The 24,869-nt window shown below is 58.6% G+C and overlaps 2 protein-coding genes across 5 annotated transcripts in view; one reads left to right on the forward strand and one right to left on the reverse strand.

Moving 5' to 3' along the window:
• On the forward strand, positions 1-22,954 carry CARMIL2 (capping protein regulator and myosin 1 linker 2). Of its 4 annotated transcripts, XM_032121834.1 has the most exons (41): positions 2-175; positions 1,379-1,470; positions 1,593-1,643; positions 1,935-1,994; positions 3,269-3,390; positions 3,744-3,841; positions 4,443-4,513; positions 5,128-5,201; positions 6,332-6,407; positions 6,484-6,572; positions 6,712-6,806; positions 6,962-7,048; positions 7,244-7,353; positions 7,717-7,794; positions 7,908-7,984; positions 8,076-8,180; positions 8,400-8,469; positions 8,636-8,717; positions 9,298-9,394; positions 9,676-9,733; positions 10,265-10,437; positions 11,123-11,191; positions 11,840-11,933; positions 12,006-12,101; positions 12,721-12,849; positions 13,805-13,918; positions 14,052-14,227; positions 14,728-14,815; positions 15,249-15,365; positions 15,841-15,907; positions 16,730-16,879; positions 16,979-17,250; positions 18,825-18,928; positions 19,332-19,737; positions 20,005-20,124; positions 20,460-20,496; positions 20,675-20,743; positions 21,030-21,323; positions 21,492-21,599; positions 21,833-21,943; positions 22,029-22,954. In XM_032121834.1, the coding sequence occupies exons 1-41, from the start codon at positions 136-138 to the stop codon at positions 22,202-22,204; spliced, it is 4,602 nt and encodes a 1,533-aa protein (XP_031977725.1). In that variant the 5' UTR covers positions 2-135; the 3' UTR covers positions 22,205-22,954. The 4 variants fall into 4 exon arrangements, with proteins under 4 accessions (XP_031977724.1, XP_031977727.1, XP_031977725.1 ...); XM_032121833.1 differs by having other exon boundaries at positions 1-175; positions 16,730-17,250; XM_032121835.1 differs by lacking the exon at positions 16,730-16,879.
• LOC116450113 overlaps positions 22,810-24,869 on the reverse strand; it is a 7,700-nt gene continuing 5,640 nt past the window's right edge. The window contains exons 13-15 of the mRNA XM_032122173.1: positions 24,136-24,857; positions 23,533-23,606; positions 22,810-23,362 (exon numbers count right to left, since the gene is read on the reverse strand). Coding sequence (XP_031978064.1) covers positions 23,302-23,362; positions 23,533-23,606; positions 24,136-24,857 — 857 coding nt within the window. The 3' untranslated portion in view covers positions 22,810-23,301. The remainder of the gene's footprint in view (positions 23,363-23,532; positions 23,607-24,135; positions 24,858-24,869) is intronic.

Genomic DNA, 24,869 nt, shown 5'->3' on the forward strand with positions numbered 1-24,869 from the left:
GAGGAGGCACCGAGGCGGCGGCGCTGCCGGTTGGTAACCTCAGCGCTTCCTCCCGGCAGGGTGCCTTTCCCGCGGCGCCCAAGGATGCTGCCCTGACACCCGCATACCCGGGCAGGTGACCCCGTGGTACCAATCATGGCTGCGTCCCCGGGAGGGATCCCTGCTGAGCTGCAAGGTAAGCATCGCCCGCCGCCGCGCTGCCGGGGCATCGCTGCCACATGGAAAGCACCCGTACGGGGCCTGCTTGGCCCCAATTTGCCTCGCTGGGGTTGGCAGAGCTGCTTTTGGCTCCCTCAGCAGCAGCAGCTGAGGTTCAGGGGGGTCCAAGCAGTGTCTGGGGTTTCTTCTTGTCCACAAAATTCATTTGCCTGAGGATGGAGCTTGGACCAAGAGCATCCCCAGACAACCTGGCTCCTCAAGGATGGGATTCTGCACAGCTCAAGCTGCCAGGTTTGTGGGTGCAGCTTGGTGCTGCTCAGTCCCATGGGCTGGGGTTGCTCTGGCCATCTGGGGGGTCCCCGGCAGCTCCCCTGGAAGGCACAGCCTGCAGCTCAGCATGGGGGGCTGTGAAGTACCACTGCTCATAGCCGCCTCTTGGCTGATTGAAAAAGCAGAAGGCCACAGACATCTCGGGGTCCTTCAGCCTCATCAGCCCCACCGAGGCTTGCAGTGAGGTGGGAAGGAGCTGAGTCGCCGTGTCCCCACAGCCTCAGGTCCTGGCTCTACCAGGATGGGACCCTGGAGACACGTGGCTCAAGCCCCTGGACCCGCAGGGCTCGGTGTCATTGTGAGAGCCTGGTTTGCTCTGCACAGTGATGGACAGTTGTGGTTTTGGTTCTGTTTCTCCCAGTGAGAGGCATGAATCAGGCAGGCAGGGAGGTGGTGCTCAAGGCAGGAGCAATGCTCACAGTGGCCCAGTGACCGTGGGAGTGACCCGTCTGTGAACTTGGGGAGGTTGGCACATGTGACCACCCTGGCTGCTCTGTGGAGAGGATGGACTTGTGACCAGTTGCTCCCCAGTGGTAAATTTGGACAGGAAGTAAGAGAAATCAGGACTCTCTTGTCACTTAGTGCCACCTCCCAGTGGGTGAGGCAGCACAGGCAGTGTGAACCAGAGACCCTAAAGCCCTGTGCTTGGTTTGAGGCTGTGGCAGAATTTGGGGAGGTGGGTGCATCACCTGAGCATCACCTGAGCAGCAAAGAGGACTCACAGCTGGTGAAGCGTGTGGTTTGTCAGAGAGCAACCAGGGTCTGACTGTCAGGTGTGGAGGGAGAGATGGTTCAGGTGGGGACAGTATCCCCGAGGGCAGCAGGGCATGTGGGAGAGGACCAAGGTGACTTCAGCCACCTCATTTGATGCGGACATTGGTCTTTTCAGAGGGCATCACCGCCTTCCTGGGGACCAAGAAGGTGCTCCTGGTGCTGAGCATCCAGCTGCAGGTGAAATCCAAGTATGACGACTTTATCTTGGTATGTGCAGAGTCCAGCCTGGTTCCCACTTTCCTGGTTTCCCCGGGAAGCTGTTTCACAGCTGCAGTGAGGGACAGGGGTGACTCCCATGTCACCATGGTCCCTTGTCACACCTTGCCTAGGTCCTGACACCCTGGCGAGCCTATGTGCTGCTTGTGATGCTGCCAGTGAGGGTAAGTGTGGGGACCCTGTGCCATGGGGCAGCCCTGTGGTTCCTGGCGGGGCTTGGGGCACCGAGGTGAGTGACCCACGAGTCACCTGGGCCACTGGGTCTGGGAAGCCCTCAAGAGCAGGATGAGGAAAGGAATGGGGGGAAGGGGAGGGGGTCTTGTTTGGAGGGTGGTGGAGGGTGGGGCCAAGGCCAAGCACTATTTGAGGCATGGGGAAGTGTGGGAGTTGATGTTAACCCTTGGGTTTCCTTTCTCCATCAGCACTTGGGCTGATCCTACTCCTCTGACCCACAGGTTCACAGCAGCTTCAGCTTCCTGGAGGTGAGGGAGATGATGGTCCAAGAGCCCAGTGTGGTGAGTGGCACCAGCAACTGGGACAAACACAACCTGGGCATTACCTCACCTTCTTCCCGCTGCCCCATGGCAAACCCTGGTCCGGAGCCCACCACAGGGTCTGGGGGTGTTCTGGTCCCCCACTGCACATTGAGGGTCACCTCAGGGTTGATCCCTGAGAGCTCCACAGGGAACTTGTCCCTGTTCCTCCTCTAAAGAAATCCTCTTACGGCCTCATGAGAGGTTCTGCTCCGGAGCTGGATGTGCAGGGAGGCACCCAGGGGTGCTGGGTGGGTGCCTGCACTTGTTCCCCTCTGGCATCCACAGACAGTGCCTGGGCATGGCACCTCCCACTCCGCAGGGACAAGGTGACAAACGGCTGCAGGCTTACCAAGGTGAAGACAAATTTAGCAGGAGGGTGTTTTAAACCCCGTTAATCCTCTTAGAGAGAGGCAGGCACCTAGGGCAGATGTGGCAGTGGGAACCGTGGAAGAGAGGATCTGGATATCAAGGCTTGGACATATTGACCAAAACAAGGCTGTGGTCCTTGCTAACCTCTTGTCTGGTCCTTGCTAACCCCCTGTCTGGCTTTTTCTTGTTAAAGCATCATCAGCCACCATGGCCTCAGCCTCCACACGGGGTTTCTGCTGCTCAGCAGGCTGCGTGGCTGAGCTCCGGGAGAGAACTGAAGGAGCTGGGCAGAGACAGAAGGGTGCAGGGGGTTGAAACCTCAGGGTGGAGGAGGGCAAGACATCTGACCGCGGTGTGGAAAGCCCAGGGATTGTTAATGTGCAGGCAGTCCCACGCTCTCCTGCCTCCACAGCCCTGGGCACTGGCGGAAGCACCATCCTCGCGCGATGCCAGCAGATAATTGTCATCTTGCTCCCACGCCTCAATCAGTGTGTAATTAAATCAGGGAGCATGTTGCCATGGGATTTTTTTTTTTCCTGGTAGGAACCATAAGCTAAAAAAGCCCCAAACCTCGATTAAAAAAATTTAGGGAGGAAACCTCCATCCTCCAGCTGCAGCAGGCAGAGACAAGGCTGTTCTCACCCCACTGCATTGGGCTGCCTCTGCATCAGCTTAAGCTGAATTTTCAGGAGGTTTATGCCTTATTCTGGCACACAAATGTATTTTATCCTAAATTCCTGGTGCTCACAGCATTCCCTGCACTTATGGTGCTCCAACTGGGTTGGCAGTGAGGAGTTGATGGCTGTCACCATCATGTCTCGGGGCTTGGGGACGCTGTGTGCTGCCAGCTCACTCAGGCATCTCTTGTCCTTTGGACCCTGCAGGTTGTCATAGAAACAGATGCAGCGTCTTATGCCTTCCGGTTCATGTCCTTGGATGATTTGGAGCAAGTTGTTATCCATGTCACCATGTCACTTAAGAAAGTTTTTCCAGACTCATCCCTTGGGTAAGGGTCTTCTGCTCCCCAGGGGTGGTTGTGTAGGTACCAGAGCAACCCCTTTGCCCAGAAAAGCCCCAAATCATAGAATCCTGGAAGGGTTTGGGTTGGAACAAACCGTAAGCATCATCTAGTTCCAACCCACCTGCCATGAACCAGGGCACCTGCAGCTAGAAAATCCCAAATATAAGATGGGTGCACAACAGTGCTTTTAGCAGGAGTAAAACACATGGATGGAGGTGAGACCCTGCTCCCTGATTGAATATTTTTACCCACCCTACACACAAGGGTTGTAGCTGAGCATAAAGTGGTGGGGATGCTCTCCTGGCCCATCCTGACACACCCCTCTGCTCCCTCCCCAGGACGCTGCTCAAGAACTGCCCCCCCAGCCTGTATGAGAGGATCCAGCAGATCACAGACTCACTGGAGGAAATGCTGCAGAGCAACCCTGGGCCTTGTGGTAAGTCCTGCCATAACCTCCCTCAGGCAGGACCAGGAGGGCTGGAGCACCCTGGGGACTATTCCAGCCCTGCATCCATCAACACCAGCTCTGCTGACTGCCCCCACTCTGCTGGCAGGGCACCCGTGGTGGCTTTGGTCAGATGGAGCCCTGCTACTGGGGTCTGCTGTCCACCAGCCCACCCCATCCCACGGGGCAGGAGCAGGTTTGAGGGGAGGTAGCTCCCCAGAAAGGAGCAGGACAGTGGGCAATGATGCTCCATATCTACCTGTGAGAACCTGTAGCTGTAGATGCTTCTACCCACCTCATATGGCACCACTGCAGAGCCAGGAGCTTTTCCTGTGGCCTGGTCTGGAGCAGGATACCTCCATTATCACCACAGCAATGTGCCTGGCCTGGTACCCACACAGATCAAGCAAAGCAAGCCAAAGCCCCCATTTTGGGGCTGACAGTAGATCTCTCTCCCCTTTGAGGAGGGAAGGGGGAGCCCTCAGCATCCCTTCTGAGTCCCTGTCATCCCTCTCCTGTTTCCCACTCTCCCCAAGTTCTCCTCCGTGTTCCCATGGGAAGGTCTGCCCCCAAGACTGCCTTCTCTTCGCAGGGGGGTTTTCAGAGACCTATGCTGCTCTGTGTGACTACAATGGCTTTGCCTTCCGTGAGGAGATCCAGTGGGTAAGCTGGTCCATCCCCTGCGTGCAGGCAGTGGCAGTGTGTCACTTGGTGTGCAGGGAACCAGGATGCTCGTGGGTGCCTCATGGAGCTGCTGTGGCTGGGGCAGCCCAGGTCTGGGAACTGCAGCTTCGCCTGGCTTGAGTGCCCCCTGCTCCTTGGTGGGCTGGAATCAAAGTGCAGGTGGGAGAGGGGTGTCTTGGGCCAGGTTGTTTCCCAGACTGTGACCTAAGGAGAGCCCCTGGAAATCTTGCTGGGTGTCCTAGTAGAGGAGAATCCTGCTGGGACCCAGCCATAGCAGGACCTGCTGTCCCCCCTTCCTCTGGACACTGATCCCAGCCCCCTCTCCCCACACCTCGCTCCCACCAGCCTGGGGTGCGTTGCCTTCTGACCATTCCCTGCAGAAGTTGTCCAAGACCCACCAATCTGTCCCACCAAGCTGGGACATGTCCCCTGCCAGCCAGAGCACTGGGGAAGGTTTTGGACTTGGGGTTTAGGCAAGGGATTCCCCAGAAGGGAGGCCCCATGGGCTCAGCTCCCTCCAGCAGCACCAGGCACCTGAGCCCTCCCCAGGACTCAGTGCTGAGCCTGATCCACATATCCATCCTTCTGGGAAGGATGTGGACAACATTTATCACAGCCAGGACTGCCGGGAGTTCAACCTGCTGGACTTCAGCCACCTGGAGAGCCGGTGAGTCCCCCAGCCATGCTGCCTGCAGTGTCCCATGCCACTCCAGCACTCACCCTCATTCTCCCTGTCCCTACTAGGGGGCCCAACACGCTCTTCTGTCCATGTTGGAAACCTTTATAGCTTACATGCTCCAGGGGTGCCACATCTGCAGCCTGACACTCGCCCACACCAAACATGCTGTGCCCTGTCCCATGGGGCAGCAGCTGAGAGTCCAGGCAGCCTCTCTGTTCATTTTTAACTCTTAGATCAGCCTGGGAGCTGTTTATGGGGCTGAAAACCCAACGTCACGGCCGCTTCTCGCAGCTCGTGGCTGTCAGGTGTTTCCCTATGCAAAGCAGCCGCTGCCGCTCTCCACCCCGAAACTTGCACTGCTCCTCACCAGCCCCCCCAGAGATCTGTTATAGCCTTGTTATCACCTGATTATAATCTGACAGTGGGGCCCTGAGCTCCAGCTGTGCCTGGCATTCTCCCTGTGGGGCTCAGCCATGTCTCCATCCCAAGAAAGATGGAGCAAGGGCTCAGCTGTCAGGGGAGGCAACAGCCAGGCTGGGCTGCAGCAAGTCAAAGTTCTGGGTTGAGTGTTTTGGGGAACAGGGGATCTGTGTTCAGCTGGCCAAAAAGGAGACGGTTTTAGAGATTTCTTTGGATGAGGAAGTAAAAAAGAAACTTGTTTCCATTCAAGCAAAACCTGTGGTGTTGCTCACATGAGAGCCCAGAGTTAAAAAGAGTTTAAAACCCTGAGGTTTAGATAGAAGCATGCAAATATTTTGATTCATTTTATTTTCCCCAAGGGAATAATCTGGGGAAGATGATCGGTACCTGTGGGTTGCTTTAAAGCCACAGTCCCCAGTCCCGTTCTGTTGAACGTTGTGTTGGGGCACATTGAGGGTGGGTGTCTTGGAGCATCCCAGGGTTCGGTCAGTTGGAACACCTCGGGTTTGGATGTGTTGGGCCACCACGGGATGGGTGTGCTCTGGCATCCTGGGTGTCTTGGGGCACTCCAGATATCTTGGGGCACCCTGGGGCTGGATGTCTTGGGATAGCCCCCAGCTGGGTGTTTTGGGTCACCCATTTGGGACCAGCCTTGGCTCATCCTGGCCCTTGACTCTCTCATCCCTCTCATGCTGCAGGGATGTGGCGCTGAGTGTCGCTGCTTTGTCCTTCAACCTGTGGTTCACCAAGCTCTCCTGCAAGGACTTCAGGCTGGTGAGTGCCGGTGCCGTGGCTCTGGGTGCACCGGAGGTGGCCGGGTTCCTAGAAAGGCTTTCTTCTTCCCTGCCAGAATCAGGAGATTTCAGAGCAGCTGCTCTACATGCTCAGCAAATCGGTGACATTGGAGGAGCTGGTGCTGGAGAACAGTGGGTTGAAAGCGTAAGTGAAGGTGTTGTAAGGCAGCAATGAGCTGGGTCTTGGCAGCCTGGTGGCATGGTCTGTAAGGCTACAGGGTTGGTGGCTGTGTTTCCTGGAGGTGTCCAAATCTTGCTCAGATGGGTGACCCTTCTCCCCACAGTGACTTTGTGCAGAGGATGGCCCAGGTGCTCAGCAGCCATCCCGACTCCGTCCTGCACACCATCAACCTTGCTGGCAACCAGCTGGAAGACAGAGGTACTCAAATCCTGGGCTGGGATGAGTTTACACCCACAAAAACTGATGTTCAGATCCCACCAGCAGCTGCCTCCTGTCCTGGAGGCTGCAGCTCAGGGTGGGATGGGCACCCAGCTGTGCCTGCACAGCCATTCAGGGCTCTCTGCTCTCATCAGGGGTCATTGCCTTCAGCCGGCACGTGGAGAAGAGTCCCAAGGGTTTGCAGAGCCTCAGCTTGGCCACGACAATGCTCACAGCCAAAGGTACAGCCCAGGTGCCCTTGCCCCCCTCCACAAAAGGAGTGACTGGAGGGGCTGCAAGGACACCCTGGAAAAGGCATCTTTGTGGATGCGATGTCCTGCTGCCCCAGCTGGAGGGAAGTTCCTTTGCTCTGCTCCACGGCTCTCCCCAGGGCAGGGGGCCTGTAGCCGTCCCTCTCTCCCACTCTCTTCGAGCAGGGATGAGCACGTTATGCAAGGCCCTCACAGATAACAAAGCCATTGGATTCTCCCTCCGGCACTTGGACCTCTCTGGAAACCCTGGCACGCTGGCTGGGGATGACATCAGTGTGAGTTCACGTGCTGTTATGGGGTGACGTCACTCAGACTCCGTCCCCAGTGTGGTTTGGATGGCTTGGGTCTCCTCTGGCCTGTGCCCTGCCCTGCAGCACCCCAGGGATGGGGACATCATGGCTGCAACTCCCCCCTGCCTGCCTGGGAGCAGATGGGGACACCCTGGGGACTTCCCCTTGTGGGAGTGTGGGAGATGCCATCTGGAGCAAGGATGTATCCCATGAGAGAGTGGGTTCCTGTGTGCAGGATTCACCCTGTGCTCAGCAGGAGGGAGGAGACAGGCTGGAGCTGGGATTCCAGGGCTGCAGGGTGCTGGGTGGGATTCAGGGGCAAAGCTGCTGAGCACCCTCTGCTCACAGAACCTGCAGAGCCTCCTCCGCCACTGCCACTCGCTCTCCCACCTCAGCCTGGCTGGCACAGACTGTCCTTTGGATGCTGTGAGTACCATGCAGTGAGCCCTGCCCTCAGTCCCCCTCCATCCTCGGGCTTTGTGAGGGGCTGCAGCACCTCTGGGTCCCCCTCCACATGGCTCACATCCCCACCCTGGCAGCTCTTTGGAGCCCTGCTCCACGGATCCCACACCAGCCTCATCCACCTGGATCTCTCCAAAAACGTGTACTCCCACAAGTAAGCCCTGGGATGGCGTGAGGGGGGTGTGGCACCCAGGGGTGGCTGGTCCTGGGTGGCAGATGATCCATGTTGTGCCCATCCTTCTCAGGAGGGTGAAAACCATCTCCCCTGACATCAAGGAGTTTTTCAGCCAGGCCTGCTCCCTCAGGCACATCTCCCTGGCAGGTACCAAGCTGCCAGCCGATGTCGTAAGGTGAGGTTGGGCTGAGGGGAATGGATTAGGGGTGAGCATAGCCTGGGGAGGCCAGCCCAGGGGAGGATGGATGGAAGGGGCTGTGAGAGGCAGAGCTCTGGGAAGGATACCTTCTCTAGCATCCCACTTCCACTGCCTGGAGCGCTGGGGGTGCCCCATGGCAGGTGCTGGTGCCCTCATTTCTCACACTGATGGGGGGGGCTTTGGTGACTTTTCCAGGGCATTGCTGCAAGGGCTGGCAGACAACAGTCACATCAGTGACCTGCACCTGGATCTTAGCAGCTGTGAGGTGAGGGTCCAGCAGCCATGGGCACCACCCCTCTGGCCATGCCACCACCCCTGGCACTGTGGCAGTGCGGGCAGGTCCATGCCCTGTCTGACCTCCCCAAGAGCAGGATCTCGTTTGCAGGGCTCGCTGCCTCCTCTTGTACTGATGTCTTGCTGTTTCTTCCAAGCTGAGGTCAGCAGGGGCCCAAGTCATCCAGGATCTCATCCCCGATGCCAGCTCCATCAGTGACCTGGACTTGTCTGACAATGGTAGGTTGCTTTTTCCCAGCCTGGAGAAGATCTCCTCCATCTCTTGGACCATCATGTCCACTCACCCAGCACAGGGAGTCAGGTGATTTCTTTATGCCCTCCTGCCTCAGGACTTGCCAAAATCTCTTATTTCACACCTTTGTTGGTACAGTCCTCTTCAGTTCACTGAATCTGAAGTGGTCTCATGTCGCTGGCTCAGGGTTTGAAGCACTGAAAGGGGTTCCCTGGGCAGAAACTCTTCCCACCACTCTGCAGGTGTTTGCAGCCTCTGCTGCCAACCTGGTCCTGCTGTGGCCTCCAAAGCCATGGGCAAGTGATCCTAATCATGACAAACATCACCTCTGCCAGTTGTTAATTTCACCTAGAAATTTCACTTCCCAGGGACCCCAGATCTGCACAGGTCTTCTGTCTCCTTGGGGAAGCCAGGAAGGGAGGAAGATGCTCAGGATCTTCCCTGAGCATCTCCAACATCCCACTGTGGCAGCTTGGTGGCTCTGCAGGTCTCCTGCGAGGGGCCACCTTGGTGCCAGCTCTGTGGATTTGTTGGAGCATCTTGGTGGGAGTCTCCCATCTCCTGCAGGCTTTGACCCCGACATGGTGACACTGGTGCTCTCCATTGGCAGAAGCAAATCCATCAGGCACGTCTCCCTGGGGAAGAACTTCAATATCAAATCCAAGTGAGTGCAAAGCAGCAGCACCCAGGCTGGGAGCCATCCTGGAATGGTGCACCCACCGTGACTCTCTCTCCCCATCAAAAGCCCATGGGCTGGTAGGGATTGCCTGCCCACCCTGGCTGCTCCAACACAACAGGAAGGGGCACCATTGCCAGCACCTGGTGCAGAGTCAGAGACGGGTCATAGCCCAGGCAAGAGTGGGAGGGAGGACAGAGCTCTGCCAGCTGCATCTGTGGCCCCAGGGCATGCACAAGTAACCCCTACACACGCCATCTCTCCCACAGGGAAGGTCTACTGGATGTCCTGCACCGCATTGTCCAGCTCACCCAGGAGGAGGATTGTGTGAGTCCAGCTTGCCGTCGGCCACCCCAACCATCCCATCCGTGCTCCTGGTCACCCTCTGCCACCTCTGTGCAGTCTTCATGCCGGGGTGCCATCCGGATCCCTCTCGCACAGCCTGGGAGCAATCCTCCCTCTCTCCCACTGCCATTCAAGTCCTTCTGCTTTTATTTTCCTCAGTCTGAAGCAGATGCTCAGACAGAGAAGTGGGAGCTGTTCCCATTCATCTGGGAAAACGGGAACCTGTGTCTGGCTAAAGGCATGGAGGAGACACTTGGTGTAACCTGGATTCAGCACAGCTTTCCCAAAAACCTCTCTTTTCTCCTCGCTGCCTGCCAGGCATCTGAGCTAAATCCAGCCTGTTGCCTAAGCACTCATTGCCTTCCTGTTTCTTGGGGTTCAGCATCACTTGGTCTCTCCAAAACCAGCACCATCCCAGAGGCTGCTGGACAGGGATGGAGGCTGTATCTGAAGGGTGACATGTACCTTGACATGTGTCCTGGCCACCTGGCCCCCTCCTTGTCCTTTTTCTAGCCTCTCCAGTCACTGTCTGTGGCTGAATCACGCCTCAAACTGGGAACCAATGTCCTGCTGAGTGCCCTGGGCAGTAACACCAGCCTCATCTCCCTGGACATCAGCGGCAACGCCATGGGGGACACGGGGGCCAAGATGCTCGCCAAGGCCCTGCAGATCAACACCAAGCTCAGGTAGCAGCAGCTCTGTAATATGCTGTGGGTGACCCTGTGCCAGGTGGCCCTGATATGATGGTTGTGATGCTGGTGCCATCAAAGGAGGCTTGTCAAGGCTCCTGGCAGCCATGGATGTGCTCCTGGACCACTCCTCGTACATGGTTGGATGCTATGACTGTATTGTGCACCCATGGCAGTCATCTGGCAGTGCTGGCAGGGGACACGTGAAGGGCAAGAGAGCAGTTCAATGCCTGCCCTGGTGCTTACCAGCTCTTTTCCAGGCTCATGCACAGCCCAGCATGCTGCAGACAGACCTTTGCAGTCACTGCCCTTGCCTCATGCTCTGCCATCAGTTCCTAAAATGCCATTTTGGACCACACTGTGTACACAAAGCCAAAGCAGTGGTGTCTGCAGAGGACAGGGAATGGTGTTCAGCCAGGGCTGTTCCTCTGGGAGACATCTGTCCCTGCCTGCAGAATGGTGCCTGAATGTCCTTCCAGTCCTTCACTCCCTCCAGGCACCCACCTAATTTACAGCTCCCTGCAAAGTCCAAGTTTAGATTTTGGATACTGAAAATCATAATTTTTAACCCCATTTTTAGGCTCTCTGGTGCCTGGGGTCAGCCTTGGGCTGACTCTTGCCAGCACCCACCTCAGGGCAGTGTGGGTGTGGGCAGGGCTCACCCACGTCCTTCTTTTTGCAGAACCGTGGTTTGGGACAGGAACAACACAACTGCTCACGGGCTGCTGGAGGTGGCTCAAGCTTTGGAGAGGTAAGGAAGGAGCCTCTTGATCCTCCTGGCTTGCTACTGCCATGCAAAAGAGCCTCTGTCATCAGCTTGTCACTGTCCCCAGGACCTTTTTTACCCTTGAACAGCAAGGCCATCACACAGTTTCATGCATGTCCCAAGGGAGTTGGTCCACAACTCTGGTCTTGCAGCCAGCAAAGCAACCTGACACCCATCTGGTGATGGCACCTCCATTACCAACCTCAGGGACTCCCCTGGGCTCTGCATCCCAACCAGCACGGCCTCATGTCACCCAAGGAGCCCCCAGTGAGCACAGGGGGAGCTGCTGGTGGCAGTGATGTGATGTTCCTCTCCTCCCTGCCCATGACAGATGGGTAGAGGCTGTTCACCTGCTGAGCACACCCACCTCCAGGTCTGGTGTTTGGTTGTGCAGATCTCCGGAGGTCTGAAGAAGGAGGGACACATGGAAAGCCTGGGCAGGTGGTCACTGCCATCCCATCAGGGTTTGCTATGCCCAGAGTTTGGCCATCCCTATCTCCAGGGCTGGACCTCGGGACAATGTCCAGGCTGCCGTTGGGTGGGCTCTGAACCTGTGTCATGTCTGCAGGGACATGAAGAGGGGGGATGAACCCTGGGTGCAGCAGCACCTGCTCACCCCACTGTGCCTCACAGGAATTACACGCTCAAGTCGATGCCGCTGCCGATGAGCGACGTGGCACAGGCCTATCGCAGCAACCCCGAGAGGACGGAGGAGGCCGTGCACAAGGTGGGGAGATGTGGGTTGGGGGATGCAGGGCCAGGTGCCACCATCACTGCTCATGGCCTCTTGCCTTTGCAGCTCCAATCCTGTCTGACAAGAAACCAGCTGCGGCAGACGCTGCCGGCGCAGACCTTCCGGCTGCAGCAGGGCATCCTCACCACCTCTTCCGAACAGGTTTGATGGACAAATTACTGCATGGGGCTGCTCCTCCCCTGCCCCAAACGACCCTGGCGTGCTCATGTGAGCTCTTCCAAGCAGCAAAACACCCTTTTAACCTTTCCTGAGTAGGCAGAGCAGATTGGAGGGATGGAACAGGTTGCTCAGAGAAATTGTAGACGCCAAATCTCTGAAAGTTCAAGTGTTCAAGGTTGAGCTTGGAGCAACCTGGTCTAGTGGAAGGTGTCCCTGACCATGGCAGGGGGGTTGGAATGGGAGGATGTTTAAGATCCCTTCCAACCCACACCATTTCATGGTTCTGTGGTGAGGGTGGGGGCGGATGGAAAGCAGATCTCCTGGAATCCTGCTAACTGCATCCATGCATTTCATGCATATGCACTGCTGAGATAACTTGCTGCTATGCTAACCTATACAGTGTGTTCCTACCCCCTGTGCACTCTTGCCAGCAAATCCCAGCCATGTGGCATCCCTGATTATTAGGCAGGGATGCTCTGGGAGGCTGGAACCTGCCTGTTCCCCCTCTGAGCACACTCTTCTCTGGGAAAGTCACAGCAAGGAGGGGAACTGGCAGTGCTGCTCCAGCGTCGGCACATGACGCAGCCTCTCTGTGCTCCAGATGGTGAATGAGATCTGCCTGAGTGTGCAGAAGCACGTCGACATCCTGAGCACCTGCACGGGGAGGGAGGTGGAGACCGACATCCTCTGCGCTGAGGAGGCCATCAGGAATGCCAACCTCTCTGTCAGCGTGAGTCCACTTCGTGGGAAACCCCCTCAGCTCACCCGGAGTCCATTCGGGATCGAAGCGGGGCATTGATTAGTTAATGACATCATTAACCAGCAGCCAGGGAATTCCAGAATGTCGATGCAACGGATGCACACCACTGAGCACTTGCAAATGTTAAAGAACAGCTGAGAATTTCTGAATTCCCTTCTAGAACAAAGATCAAAGTGTTCTTAGTCCCCTTGTCCCAGAGACACACAGCTGTGCACACCCCCCACAGGGGTTACAACCCCCTTTTCCTCTGGCATCCCATGCTCACACGTCCCTCCTTGGGAGAGATGGGTGCTCCAGCTGTGAGCACACCCTGCAACCCACAGATGCCCACACTGGTGAGAAACCTCCCTGAATCCCTGAGGGTCCCTCCCTGCAGCACCTTCATCCTGCCCCAGCAATGAGAATGCTCCATCAGCCCATGACAAAATCCACTGTGTTGGCTTGGCAGCTCCTGGCTCTGTCAGACCTGGTTTGATCTTCTTGGCCTTGGTTCTCTCTCCCCACTGCACTTTTTCCACCTCCTCCTCTACTTATCTTCAAACCATCTCCTTTCCCCTTTTCCCCAACTCTCTGGCACCCGCCTGGTTACTTAATCTGGCAGAGACAGGATTTAAGAAGACAGTACTAACGTTGGAAAGGTGGTGAAAGGGTTGGGTAAGGATCTCCCCGATGCAGGTAGCAACGTAGTGGGGTGCAAGAGGGGAAGGAGAGTCAGTGGGTGGTGGGGAGAAATTGAGGGGACACAGGGATTCTGAGGGATGAGGATGCCCAAACCTGGCCCAGCAAAGCCAAAAGATGGCCAAACCTGGCCCAGCTGATGCAGGTGATGCTCTTCCATGGGGCAGCCATGGGCGCAGGGTGTGCATGGAAGTATGGGAAGGGAAGATGAGGTGACATGGGATGATCCACACCGTCTCTCTTCCAGATCCTGCCGCTCTTGTATGAGGCAGGAAACACCCCGTACCAGAACGGCAAGCTGCAGCACAAGCTGGAGTGTCTCATGGAGGAAGCATCACAGACCTGCAGCCGGGAAATCCAGGTGGGCACCCATGGACAGCACGGGGTGTTCATCAGCCTTGCCCATAAGGATAAGGGGGATGGTGTCTACTGAAAATCATGTGAATCCTGATAGAAAAGACACTGAAACTTCCACTTTCCTCCCCAAACCTCAGGCAATCATGCAGGCGGTGCTGGACACAGCGCACGGCCTGTGCCCAGCTGTGGTGCAGAAGAGCGGGGTCAGGGACCAGCTGGTCAATGCCATGTCGGAGAGGATCTGCCTCCAGGACCACCTCAGCCTCAGCGCTGTCCTGGACCAGATGGTCACTGATGTCTTCAGCAAGCTGAAGTGGGTGATGTGCTGTTCTTCCTTCTCACTCAGCCACTGGCACTGACCCATGAGGCCAGAGGAGCATTCTGGGGGCTCCCTACCAACTTCTCCTCTCCCCACACTGTGGTGATAGTGGTGTGCTGGGCCCTGCTGCTGTGTTTTTCCAGCTGTGGCTTTGCTTCCTGCACGAGCTTGGATCCAGTTTGGATCTGTCCCTGGGGTGCTAGGGAGACCCATGGGGTGATGTTCCTGTGGGCACATCCCTTTGGCTGGCAGAGGGAGTGCTGACCATCAGCAAGGGGATGCATTTGGCGTTCTCCATCCCAGCCAGTGCCTATCCCATTCCTGCTCCGGCAGCACAGACCCAGCGAGCTGCAGCACATGGGCATGTCCCAGGTGCCTCTCTGGGTGCCACAGCCAAGCATCCACCTCCTCAGCAAGGCTCTCCCTTGGGAGGTGGCCCCATGGCTTGCAGGGCTGGTGGGTGCTGGCCCTGAGAGCCGTCTTTCTGCTCCCAGTGAAATCAAGCTGTCCGTCACAGCCGCTGTGGCTGATTGCATTGTGGATGCCGTGCTGGGAGACCTGACCATCGCCCAGTACAAACTGGTGAGTGCTGGGGGCTGCCAGCACCTGTGGGAGGGGGATGTGGGGCTGGGATGCAGAATGGGGAGTCTGGGTACCCCAGCATTTTCCAGGTACCTGGGTGCCTATGCTGTGACCATGGATTTGCAGTCTGGGAAGCAGGGCAATTCCCACGCAGGCTGGTTTTCCTCCCAGGCAATCCTCTTCCCGTGCGGTCACAGCAACATCTGAGCAAAGTCCCAGTGCTGCTGCCGTGTGGTGGGGGCTGCTGGGGTGACGCCAGGCACCGGCCACTCCTGCAACAGGGCAGCTGCGCTGGGCTGGACGCAGGCTAATCAGGCCTAAATCCGCTCACAAATCCCAGCCGTGGGTAGGGAGCAGAGCAGCACAGAGCACAGAGGGCAGCCAAGCACGCTTCAGCCCCTGGGATAATTTAAGTGCTTCCTAATGGTTTTAGGCAGAGAGCCTCTCCAAGCAGGGGCTCGACCTCCTGGTGCTGCTGCCGGAGTCGGCTGAGGACGATGCCACCGCGCTGGCGAGGGGCAGGAATCCTCCGGACCTTGCTGCAGAGGAGGTAGGGTCCAGACCCACTGCGGCCGCGTGATGCCTGCGGTATAACTGCCCTTTATCCGCCTTACCGGATGATGCCGGGCTTAACGCCGCGGCCTCTCCAGTGCACGCACCCCCCCGCACCCCCCAGAGCAGTGCTAAGGCAATTAGCGCTGGGAAATGGGACCATTAGCCTGCCAGGGACGCTGCTGGCACCGGGAGCGTGTCCTTCTGGCGGCCCAGCTGCTTGTACCTTGTCCTACTGTTGCTGCTTTGGGACCTGGGATCCAGTGCCATGCATGGTCCTGGATGGGGAACTATCCAATCCAGCACCATGGGTAGTTTTGGAGCTGGGACAAGATGAGGAGGTGCAGCCCTGGGAGCCTAGGGGTGAAGGAGGGATTGCACCCATCACTGGGCAAAGCCTGCTGCCGTGGGATACCTCTTGGCACAGCCAGCTTGTCCATGCTGGAGCTGCCACCGTGCCTCTCTCCCTGCAGTACAAGATGGCCCTGCGGAGGAGAAACAAGCATTTCAGGAGCATTCGGCCCACAGCAACTGTGAGAAGTAAGGTCACCGTGGAACTGTCCCTCTGCTGCGGCTCACTGTGGGCTGCGCTGCCTCCACGGGGCATGGCAGGGGCGGGGGGCTCGCAGCAGCCAGCTGGGGACCTCGCGGTCAGAGCCCCCCATGTTGATGCCACGGGCTGAGGGCAGCAGGATCTGGACTCTTCAGAGAGCCTCTCCCAGTGCTGTGATTGGGGTCTGTGGGGGATGCTCACCTTGACCTTGCTCTTGTGCTGGTTTTGGGTCTCAGCTGGCTCAGTGCCCTCGGGCAGAAGGGTAAATGCCCTGAACTCCCTCCCCACACAGCCAGGCAGGGGTGGGAGGTTTGTCTGTGACTGTGGGTGCCGTGACATCTCCCACAGCCATCCCAGGGTTCACCCTGGGCATAGACATCACCCACTCACCCACCAGCCTCGGGGAGAAGATGTTGCCCGTGGGTTTCCCTTGCTGCTGGTGCTGCCCCCAGAGCCCTGCATGCCTGGGAGGGGGGTGAATCTCGGTGGGGGGCACAGACAATGAGCTGCTGATGGGTGGCTGTGCTTTGGCTAAAGCAGAGCTCGTGCAGACCAGCACCCAGCACCCCTGTGTCCCCAGGGGACCCCGATGTCCCTGAGCCCCGCAGCACCCTGCCGCCCATCCAGAGGGTACGTGGCGGGGTGAGGAGCTGCCTGCAGAGCAAAACGAGTGTGTTTGTGAGTGCTGCTGGCCGGGCCAGCGCTGGCAGGGCTCCTGCCGTACCACTGCTGCCTGCTGCAGGTCTCGGGGCTGGCTGCGGGGCTCGGTTCGGCCCCCGCCTGAGCATCCCCCCGCAATCCCCCCACAGCATCCCCTGCACGCAACCCTCCGGCGGCGGTGGCAGGATCCATCCCGGGCTGCGCCGCAAAGCCGCCACGCACGCTCCTGGCGGGCACGGCCGCGCTCTCCTCCCCGCGGCGGAGCCAGCGCCCCGCTGACCCTCCACGCGTGGGCGAAGGTGACGGCGTCGGTGATGATGATGGTGATGATGATGATGATGATGATGGGGAGGCCTGGCGAGGCCGGGTGTCAACAGGGACACTCTCGCCTCTCGTAGGTGTCTCGGAGCTGGAGCCGGCAGCGGGTCGAGACGCCAGCGGGCTCCGAGCTCACCGGGCGCCGCCGTCACTCAGCCCCGCCGCGCCGCCGGCACGCCCTGCCTCCACAAAGGATGCTGAGCCTGCGAGCGGCTCGCTCCCCGCCACGCAGCCTGCCACCGCCACCGGATTCCTTATGGACCTGCCGACCGCCGGCGAGAAGCTGGAGCATTGCACCAAAGCCAGGCCCCGGCCCAACCGCCGGCACAAGCAGCCGCCCAGCAAGCCGAATGTAAGGGGGGCACGGCTGCCGGGGGAGGTGGGGTGTATTCGGTGTGGTTTTCCCTTTTTTTTTCCCACTTGGGTGAATTATTGCGGTCAGTATTTGTTGCGAGGCAGGAAAATGAGATGCGCAAAGACGCGGCGGGTTTATTATTCTGCATTTCAGCTGCTGCCGGAGCCTCCTCCTCGGAGGGGGGCAGCCTGAAAGGATGGGCAAGGGGGCTGGGGGGGGGGGGGGACGAGGGGAATCATCCATCCTCTTTTCTGCTCCCCACTGGGAGATGCTGAGCGGTGGGAGCCAGGGGAGGAATGAAAAAACCTGCAGAGTTTGGGTGCAGAGGACCAGCGATGTGTTCGGCAATGGCTCCAGCTGCCTCCCTCCTCCTGAGCTCCATTTGCTCCCCTGTATCCAAAATCCATCATCCCTGAAGCACTGGCGGCCACCACAGCTCCCGGTGATGCTGGTGGGGCTCTGCCAGCCGTGATGAGGTGGGTCGTGCTCCCCCCATCCAACAGGCGACTGGATGGGGATCCTGCCTTTGCAACCCCCTTCCCAAAGGAAAAGTAACTTTTGGGTGCAGTCAGTGGCGAGTCCAGCTCCGTCACTGTCCCTGGGGCTGGATCCTGCTGGCATCACCTCATCCCCATGCCACCGTGATGCAGCTGGATCCTCTCACTTGCTGGAAAGCCCTGTCTTGAACGGCTGTGGTGATGCTTGCTTGGATCATGGTGGGATCAGGGCTGGCATGGGGCCGGAGGGGAGGCAGGAGCTGTGTCCCATGGGCAGGGTGGGTGCTGGAGGTTGGCAGGGCCAGGGGACCATCACCCTGCAGTGGGACAGGCACTCCTGGCACCCAGGGTGGGCCAAGGCTTGAGCAAGGACAGGCTTTGATGGATATGATGTGACAGGGAGAGCAGATCTCAGCTGGCTGGAACGGCTCCTGAGCAGCATCAATCCAGCCGTAATGAAAAGTCATTATGGATTGAAATGCCACCGATGGGGAAGCGCCTCCCTCTCATCGATAGGAAGCCACTGATGCGGTGCCACATGCCAGGGAGAGGAAGGTGCCATGGAGGAAGGCTTGGCTGTGGCATGGGCCACTTTGTTATGGGGATAGAGCAGGTGGCTCTCATTCAGGCCGTGCTGGCACTCCAAGGTTGGACTTGAAGCATCTGAAGGATGCAGATGTGGGTCCCTGCAGGTCACCTGCTCCATCACCACCAGCAGCACAGGGGTCTGTTTCTTGGAGCTCAGGTGGAGGAAGCATCCCTGCCAAAGGCTTCTCCCACAGTTTGAGTGCCATACCTCAGCCACTGTGCTGGGCAAGGGGTTGGAAGGAGCCTGGGGCTGCCTGGAGCTCCCAGTGCTCAAGGGAGGGAGCAGGATCAGAGCTGGGATGCAGCTGATAGCACCATGGTTTGGCTTTAATGCTGGGAATGAGATGGAAGGTGCCAGCACCCATCCTGCAGGAGCACCCATCCTGCAGGGGCACCCACTTGTTCATGCCCAGGGGTGGGTGACACATCTTCGTGCCTGGGGGCACCTTTGCCCCGTGCTGGGCTGACAGCAACTGCCACTCACAGGTGCAGCCCGTGGCCTGCGAGAACAGCGAGGACAGGAGCATCACCCGCGTGGACGAGGGGCTGGAGGACTTCTTTGCCAAGAGGCTCATCACAGAAACACTGCCGTAAGCCTGGGGGAGCTCAGGGCCCCTCACCTGCCCAGCACACACCTGTCCCCAGGGTTTCAGCAGCCTCCCTGCAAACGCTGCTGGTCCCAGTGTGAAAGGGATGCTGGGGAAAGCAGCACACCCAGGGATATCACCAAGGGCAAAGCTGGGGGAAGAGGAATGGGATGGCAGCCATGGTGTGCAGGATGTGGCCATGTAGTCTGTTCTGCAGCAGGGAGGCAATGATGCAGCACCCATGGGAGCCATGCTGGGAATGGGTGCCCTGGCCAGGACACTGCCATCTCAGGTGGTGTGTCCAGGGTCTGGATTCATCCCTTTCAGGTGGGCAGGGAGAAAAAACTGATCCCTTACCTCTTGGCAACCTGGAGCTCACCTTTTCCAATGCTTCATCTCTCCCCAGCCCCACGACTCCAGAGATCTGCCCGGGATCAGCCCCTATGGCTCCCTCTGGCTCCCGCACCCTCAAGAAGAAAATCGGGAATTTTTTTGCCTTCAAGAAACCCAAATCCAGCCGGGGCTCGAGGTGTGAGAAGGAGCCCGAGGGTGGTCCCACCGCTCCCAGGAGCAGGCGCTCGATGCTCAGTGACATTTTACGAGCCCCCAGCAAGGCGGGCGAGTCAGGGAAGCCCCTGAGTAAATCGGAGGAGGGGGGGCTCTCTGCTGAGCCCCACACAGAGCCTGAGCACTGCCAGACCCCTGACTCTGCCCGAAGGATCCGCCCCAAGTACTCTCGGGAGGGCAAATCCCAGTCGCTCATCTTGCTGTCTGGGGAGGACGAGGATGCGCTGGGGGTCAGGCACGACAAGGTAAGCACTGTCACAGTCACCAAGCCACCTCTGCTGTTCAGCTCGCCTGGTGGGTGCTGTTCCTACCCTGGATGCTGGTGGGGTTACCAGGGGGTGCAGGGACACTGGAGTGATGTCTGGGGATATCCCCACTGGGTCGTGTCCATGTCACCATCTCCTGGCAGCATGCCTGGGGTTGGGAATGTGGGTGCCCTGCAGGCAGGAGTGTGGGTGCCCTAGGTGCTGTGGTGGGTCCATGTTCCTGGCAGGGCTGTGTCTCTCCTGCAGAAGAGGCACCTGGAGAAGAGCGAGGGGGAGTTGTCCAGCTCCTTCGAGCAGCGCGTGCAGGTCATGCTCCATCGCATCGGCGTCACCAAGGGCCCGGCCGCTGAGAGCAAGAAGCAGCAGGTGGGGACTGGCTCCATTTTTGGGATGGACCCCGCACCTCCAGGGTGGTAGGAGATGGTGGTCCAAAGAGTGGGGGACATCTCCCTGCTGTGACTGGCAGCACCCGGCTCTGTGCTGCCACTGCCCATGGCCTCTGCCCTGTCACCTAACCCTCTGCAAGGGGTGGATTCCTGTGCACTGCACGGTGTCTGTCAGTCTGTCCCTCCTTTCCTCGCATGCACCCATCCCCTGCAGCCACCTCAGAGCCTGGCAGAAGCACTCTGCCCTCTGCACCCATCATCTCTGTGGGCACTGCCTCCCTGACACCCCCTCACCAGTTTTTTTTCCCCTTGCAGAGCAAAGACAGCGAGATCAAGAAAGCCGGCTCAGATGGTGAGGGGCTGCGCCCTCCCCACCGTGACCCCTGCCCAGCTGGGCACCCATGGGTGGCCATGGGCAGGCCCCCATGGACTCCCAGCTGTGGGTCCCACTACATCTTCTCCCTGCTGGGTGCTGGTGGCACTGGGCAGACCCCAGCTCACTGATGCTGACCAGTGGCTTGTGCTTGCAGGAGACATCGTGGACAGCTCTGCAGACTCGCCTCCCTCCCTGAAGGCCCGCACACACTCTGTGTCCACAGGTAGGTCAGCAGTGCATGCTGGGGGTCACAGCAGCCCCTGGGACAGAGGGCTTTATCCCCTCTCCTAGCACCAAGCATGTGGAATGGAGCTAACAGGGACTGGTGGGCGCACGCACATGGGCAGAATTCCACCCTCAAGAGGGTGCCCATCCCTGGTGATGGCGGATGGACACCCAGCCCATTGCCCAGTCCCTGGACTGGCTGCAGGCTGGTTCCCAGCACCAAGAACCATTCCCTGGGGCTGTCACTTCTGGACACCCACAGCTCCATCCTGCCTGCCCCACAGACGCACCCTTCCGCAGCCTGGCCGCCACGATGGAGCCCAGCACTGAGTCCCGGCCAGCCTGGAAAGCCCTGGGAAGGCCGCTGCCCACTGAGCCACCGGCCACCAGCTCCGACCAGCCCCGGCGCTCCTTCACCCTAGCAGAGCCCAGTGGGCTGCCGGAGCCCGGGGGCCGGGAGGGCTGGAGCAGCAGCCTGCCACGGCTGGGCAGGAACGTGCCGGCGGCGCTGCCGCAGAGGGTCAGCCATGGTGGGGAGGTGGGTGCTGGCACCCTGCCCACACCACCCAATAATGAAGGTAGGGATGCTGCCCATGGGTGCCTCATTCCACTGCTGGCCTGTTCTTGGAGCCCTTGGGAATGGAGGGCAGCAAGGAGCCAAGCATACGGTGCCGGGTGCTGATGGGGCCTGCCAAGGGGGGTGCTGTGGGCTCCCCTCCAATGGCACCTCCCCATTGCTTTTCCAGACAACCGGCCGATGGCACGGCTGACAGCGCCACGGGGGACCGGCCGCCGAGCGTTGTCCGTCCATGAGGAGCAGCTCAGGGAGCCCGAGTGCCCGGCAGAGCTGGGAAGTAAGTTGGGTCTGAAGTGGGACCCCACCCCCTCCTTGCACCCAACACCAGCAGAGGTGGGTGGTGGCGTTCCATGTGCGTGGTGATGGTCCCTGTCCCAGCTGGTGGGTGATAGACAATGGCACTGCTGCACTGAGAAGTTCCCAAAGGGAATTTGGCATTGGGATCAGTTCCAGCAGGAGCCAGGCCACTATGCCCCACCCTAACATGGAGCTGGGCTGTGTTTCCCCCAGTGGGCACTGTTCCCCTGCGCCTGCGGCGTTCGCCTGTGCTCAGGCACAGGACCAAGCACGAGTCCCTCTCAGAGATGGAGGGTGAGCCCGGACCAACCTCGGATGCTAAAGGTGAGATGGTCCCCTCCCTGCTAAAGCAGGTATTGGGGTACCAAGGGTCCCCCCATGTTTACACCAGCACCTGTGACCTCTGTAGGTGCCACGCCGCAGGACTGGCCCCGTGCCGGGCTGGAGGAGCCGCAGGCTGGCACAGGCACTGAGGGTGAGCAGCCACAAGCCCTGGCACAAACTGTTGCGAATGCACAAGACTCAGCTGCCCTAGACCAAAGACGCCCAGTGCCGGGCCGGGAGGAGCCAGCCCTGGGACAGTGAAGCCCCTGCATGTCACCACGCTGTTCCCAATAAAACCCTGCAAGCAAGTGCACCGTGCCGGGGTGCTTGGCAGCTGGGGTGCGGAGAGGGTACACGGGGCACCGGGCTGGCGTGGATGTGCCAATGATGGCATCGCCCAATTCTCGCCATGGAGACAGCCGGGCCACCAGCATCGCCCAGGATGCCCAGGGACTGTCAGAGCCTGCAGGATGCATCCAGTGGTGTTGTGGTCCCCAATGCCCTCTGTCGCTGTGGGCTGCAGCGGGGGAGCCGGTGATTTTAGGCAGCCAGCTATTTTTAGGAAGCGTTCCCAAGGCATTTTCACCACTCCAGCTCCTGACCCCATGGGGTATCGCTCTCTCCAGCCCCCGCCAGACGCAGGCTTCCATCAGCGGGACCACGACCCACCGCCTTCCAGCACGCAGCTCCATCCCCGCAGCTCCCTGACAGCACCAGCGTGATCCTGACACCCCAGTGGCTTTCTCCTGTGCTGCCCTCTGCTCCGGACCAAACGCATTCCTTACACGGATGTTTACGACAAACCAAGATGCTTGTTTTGTTTTGTTTTTTTTTTTTTTCTTTTTTTTTTTTTAATACAAGAGCTGTGTATTTAAAAAATATACAACTTTTATTTTTAATTTCTACAGCATAACCCTGCAGGATTATTTTTTGTAACAAACAGTGCAGGACCCTACCTAAACTATTCAATAAACCATCCAAGCTCCTGGGGTACCTTTGGAGCAGGATCAGATCATGGGGCCTCTGCCATCGCTACTATGGTGGCACTGGATCACCTCTTGTCCCCACCTGCTGGGCCAAGGCATTTGGAAAGGATGAAGAGGTGGGAGAGGGATGCTGGCTCACATACAGGCATTCCTGAATGAATGCTTTTCTCCCCTCTTGGCACTGAGGGTATTGGCTTTCAACAGGTTATGTGCCACCACCCCTGGAACCAGGGTTTCTGCAGCCAGGCCAGCCCACTCAGCAGTCCCCTGGGGCACAGAGGTTCTGGTATCTCCACATCCCTCCCCCAACCACTCTTCCCAGTGTTTTGACAGACCCATTGAAGAAACAAAGGAATGAAAGATGAGCTGGGCTCAGGAATCCTCCTCCTCAGTCAGTATCCAGCATGCCCACTTCAGCATTGCCTCTGAGATCCTGAGAAACCAGACAGGAGGAGCCAGGGTGAGAAGAGACCCAGCTGTGGACACACCACTGGGGCAGCTGGTGACAAGGGGTAAGGCAGAGGTTGGGGACTCACTGTAGGGATGTGAGTTCCACTGCAGGGACAAGGGACAGCCAGAGTGCATGGCTGATATGGCACTGACCTGATAGATTGTATCTGCTGGCAGAGCTCAGGGCTCGGTGCCTCATATTGGTACTGAGGTGGTCTCTCCACGTACTGCAAAAGCAAAGGGGTGAGACGGGTCTGCCCCAGCCACAGCACCCAGAGTGCTGCCCCACATAGCCTGAGAGCCCAACAACCCCAGGAAAATCCCTAGGATTGACGTGTCTCTCCCCCTGTTCTTTTGATCTTCCTTTACCCAGATAGCTTGGAAGATGCTCCCGCAATTGTTTGCTCCCACCCAGCTCAGGCTAAACCACATCTTCACCATCCCTGGAGGGATTTAATGGCGCGTGGATGTGGCAGTTCGGGCTACGGTTCAGTGGTGGGCTTGGCAGTGCTGGGGAATGGTTGGACTTCCATCTCATGAGGTCTTTTCCAGCCTAAGTGATTACATGATTGCCTCATGACTCCCTCAGTGCTCCCAGATCCTCCACCATCTACACTGACACCTGCATTCAACTTCCCATCCCCACCAGCTTGGTGAGGAAAGATCCTGAGGATGGACACCAGCAGTGTGGGCACAGAGAGCCTCCCCAGGCACCCCCCAGCCCTCAGGGGACCTCACCAGCTGCTTCACATTTACCGGCTCTGGAGCTCTGTGCTGCTCCAGCCTGGAGCTGGGCCCAGCTCTCGCAGGGGATGCTTGCTCTTCCTCCTCCTCCTCCGCTTCCTCCTCCTCCTCAAGCTCCTTTCTACGTCTCTGCGGCCCGGTCTCCTTTCTGCTCTTCTTTGCACCCTGCGGGCTCGTGAGCTCCGATCTGCTGCCTGTGCCTCTCCCCCTGCCCTTAGAGGTGCTTGGGCGATGCTGCTGCCCACTGGAGGCCTGCTCATCTTCCTCCATCAGCTTCCTCTTGGCACCCACAGACTCTCCTCCTTTTGTCCTGGCGTGAGCCAGTCCAGGCTTCAACGCATGTGGAGAGGAAGCTGTGCCACTGGAGCAGGCCTGCTCCCTGCGAGGCATCCTGTCAGGTGGGGACTGCAGGCTGCTGCTGGGCAAGACTGGGAAAACTGGAGAAAGAGTGGGCAGGGTGGCCTGAGAGCCCCTCGATCCTTGCACGCCTTGGTCAGTGCACAGGGTATCCCAGGCTGCCTCTGCAGCTGGTACCGCCTCACTGGTGCTGATCTCCACCAGACTGGGATTGCTGTAGGGGCAGAGCAGGGAGGGAGAGGAGGTCTGCACTGGCTCTCCCTGAGGCAAGTGCTCAGGAGAGCCCTGGCTACACACTTCCAACAGGTCAGTGGTGTTGCTGTCAGCAGCCACATCTTTCTGGGTCTTCATGGGAGGGTCAGATTGAAAGGTCTTGTCTAGTAAGAGGA

This window comes from Corvus moneduloides, chromosome 12 (assembly GCF_009650955.1).
Source record: "Corvus moneduloides isolate bCorMon1 chromosome 12, bCorMon1.pri, whole genome shotgun sequence".
NCBI classification, from domain to species: domain Eukaryota; kingdom Metazoa; phylum Chordata; class Aves; order Passeriformes; family Corvidae; genus Corvus; species Corvus moneduloides.

Coding starts and splice junctions, on each gene's coding strand:
- CARMIL2 (XM_032121833.1), top strand. CDS start 136: ATGGCTGCGTCCCCGGGAGGGATCCCTGCTGAGCTGCAAG. Junction 7,049..7,243: donor GACAATGCTCACAGCCAAAG/GTACAGCCCAGG, acceptor CTCTTCGAGCAG/GGATGAGCACGTTATGCAAG. Junction 14,816..15,248: donor CCATCGCCCAGTACAAACTG/GTGAGTGCTGGG, acceptor TAATGGTTTTAG/GCAGAGAGCCTCTCCAAGCA.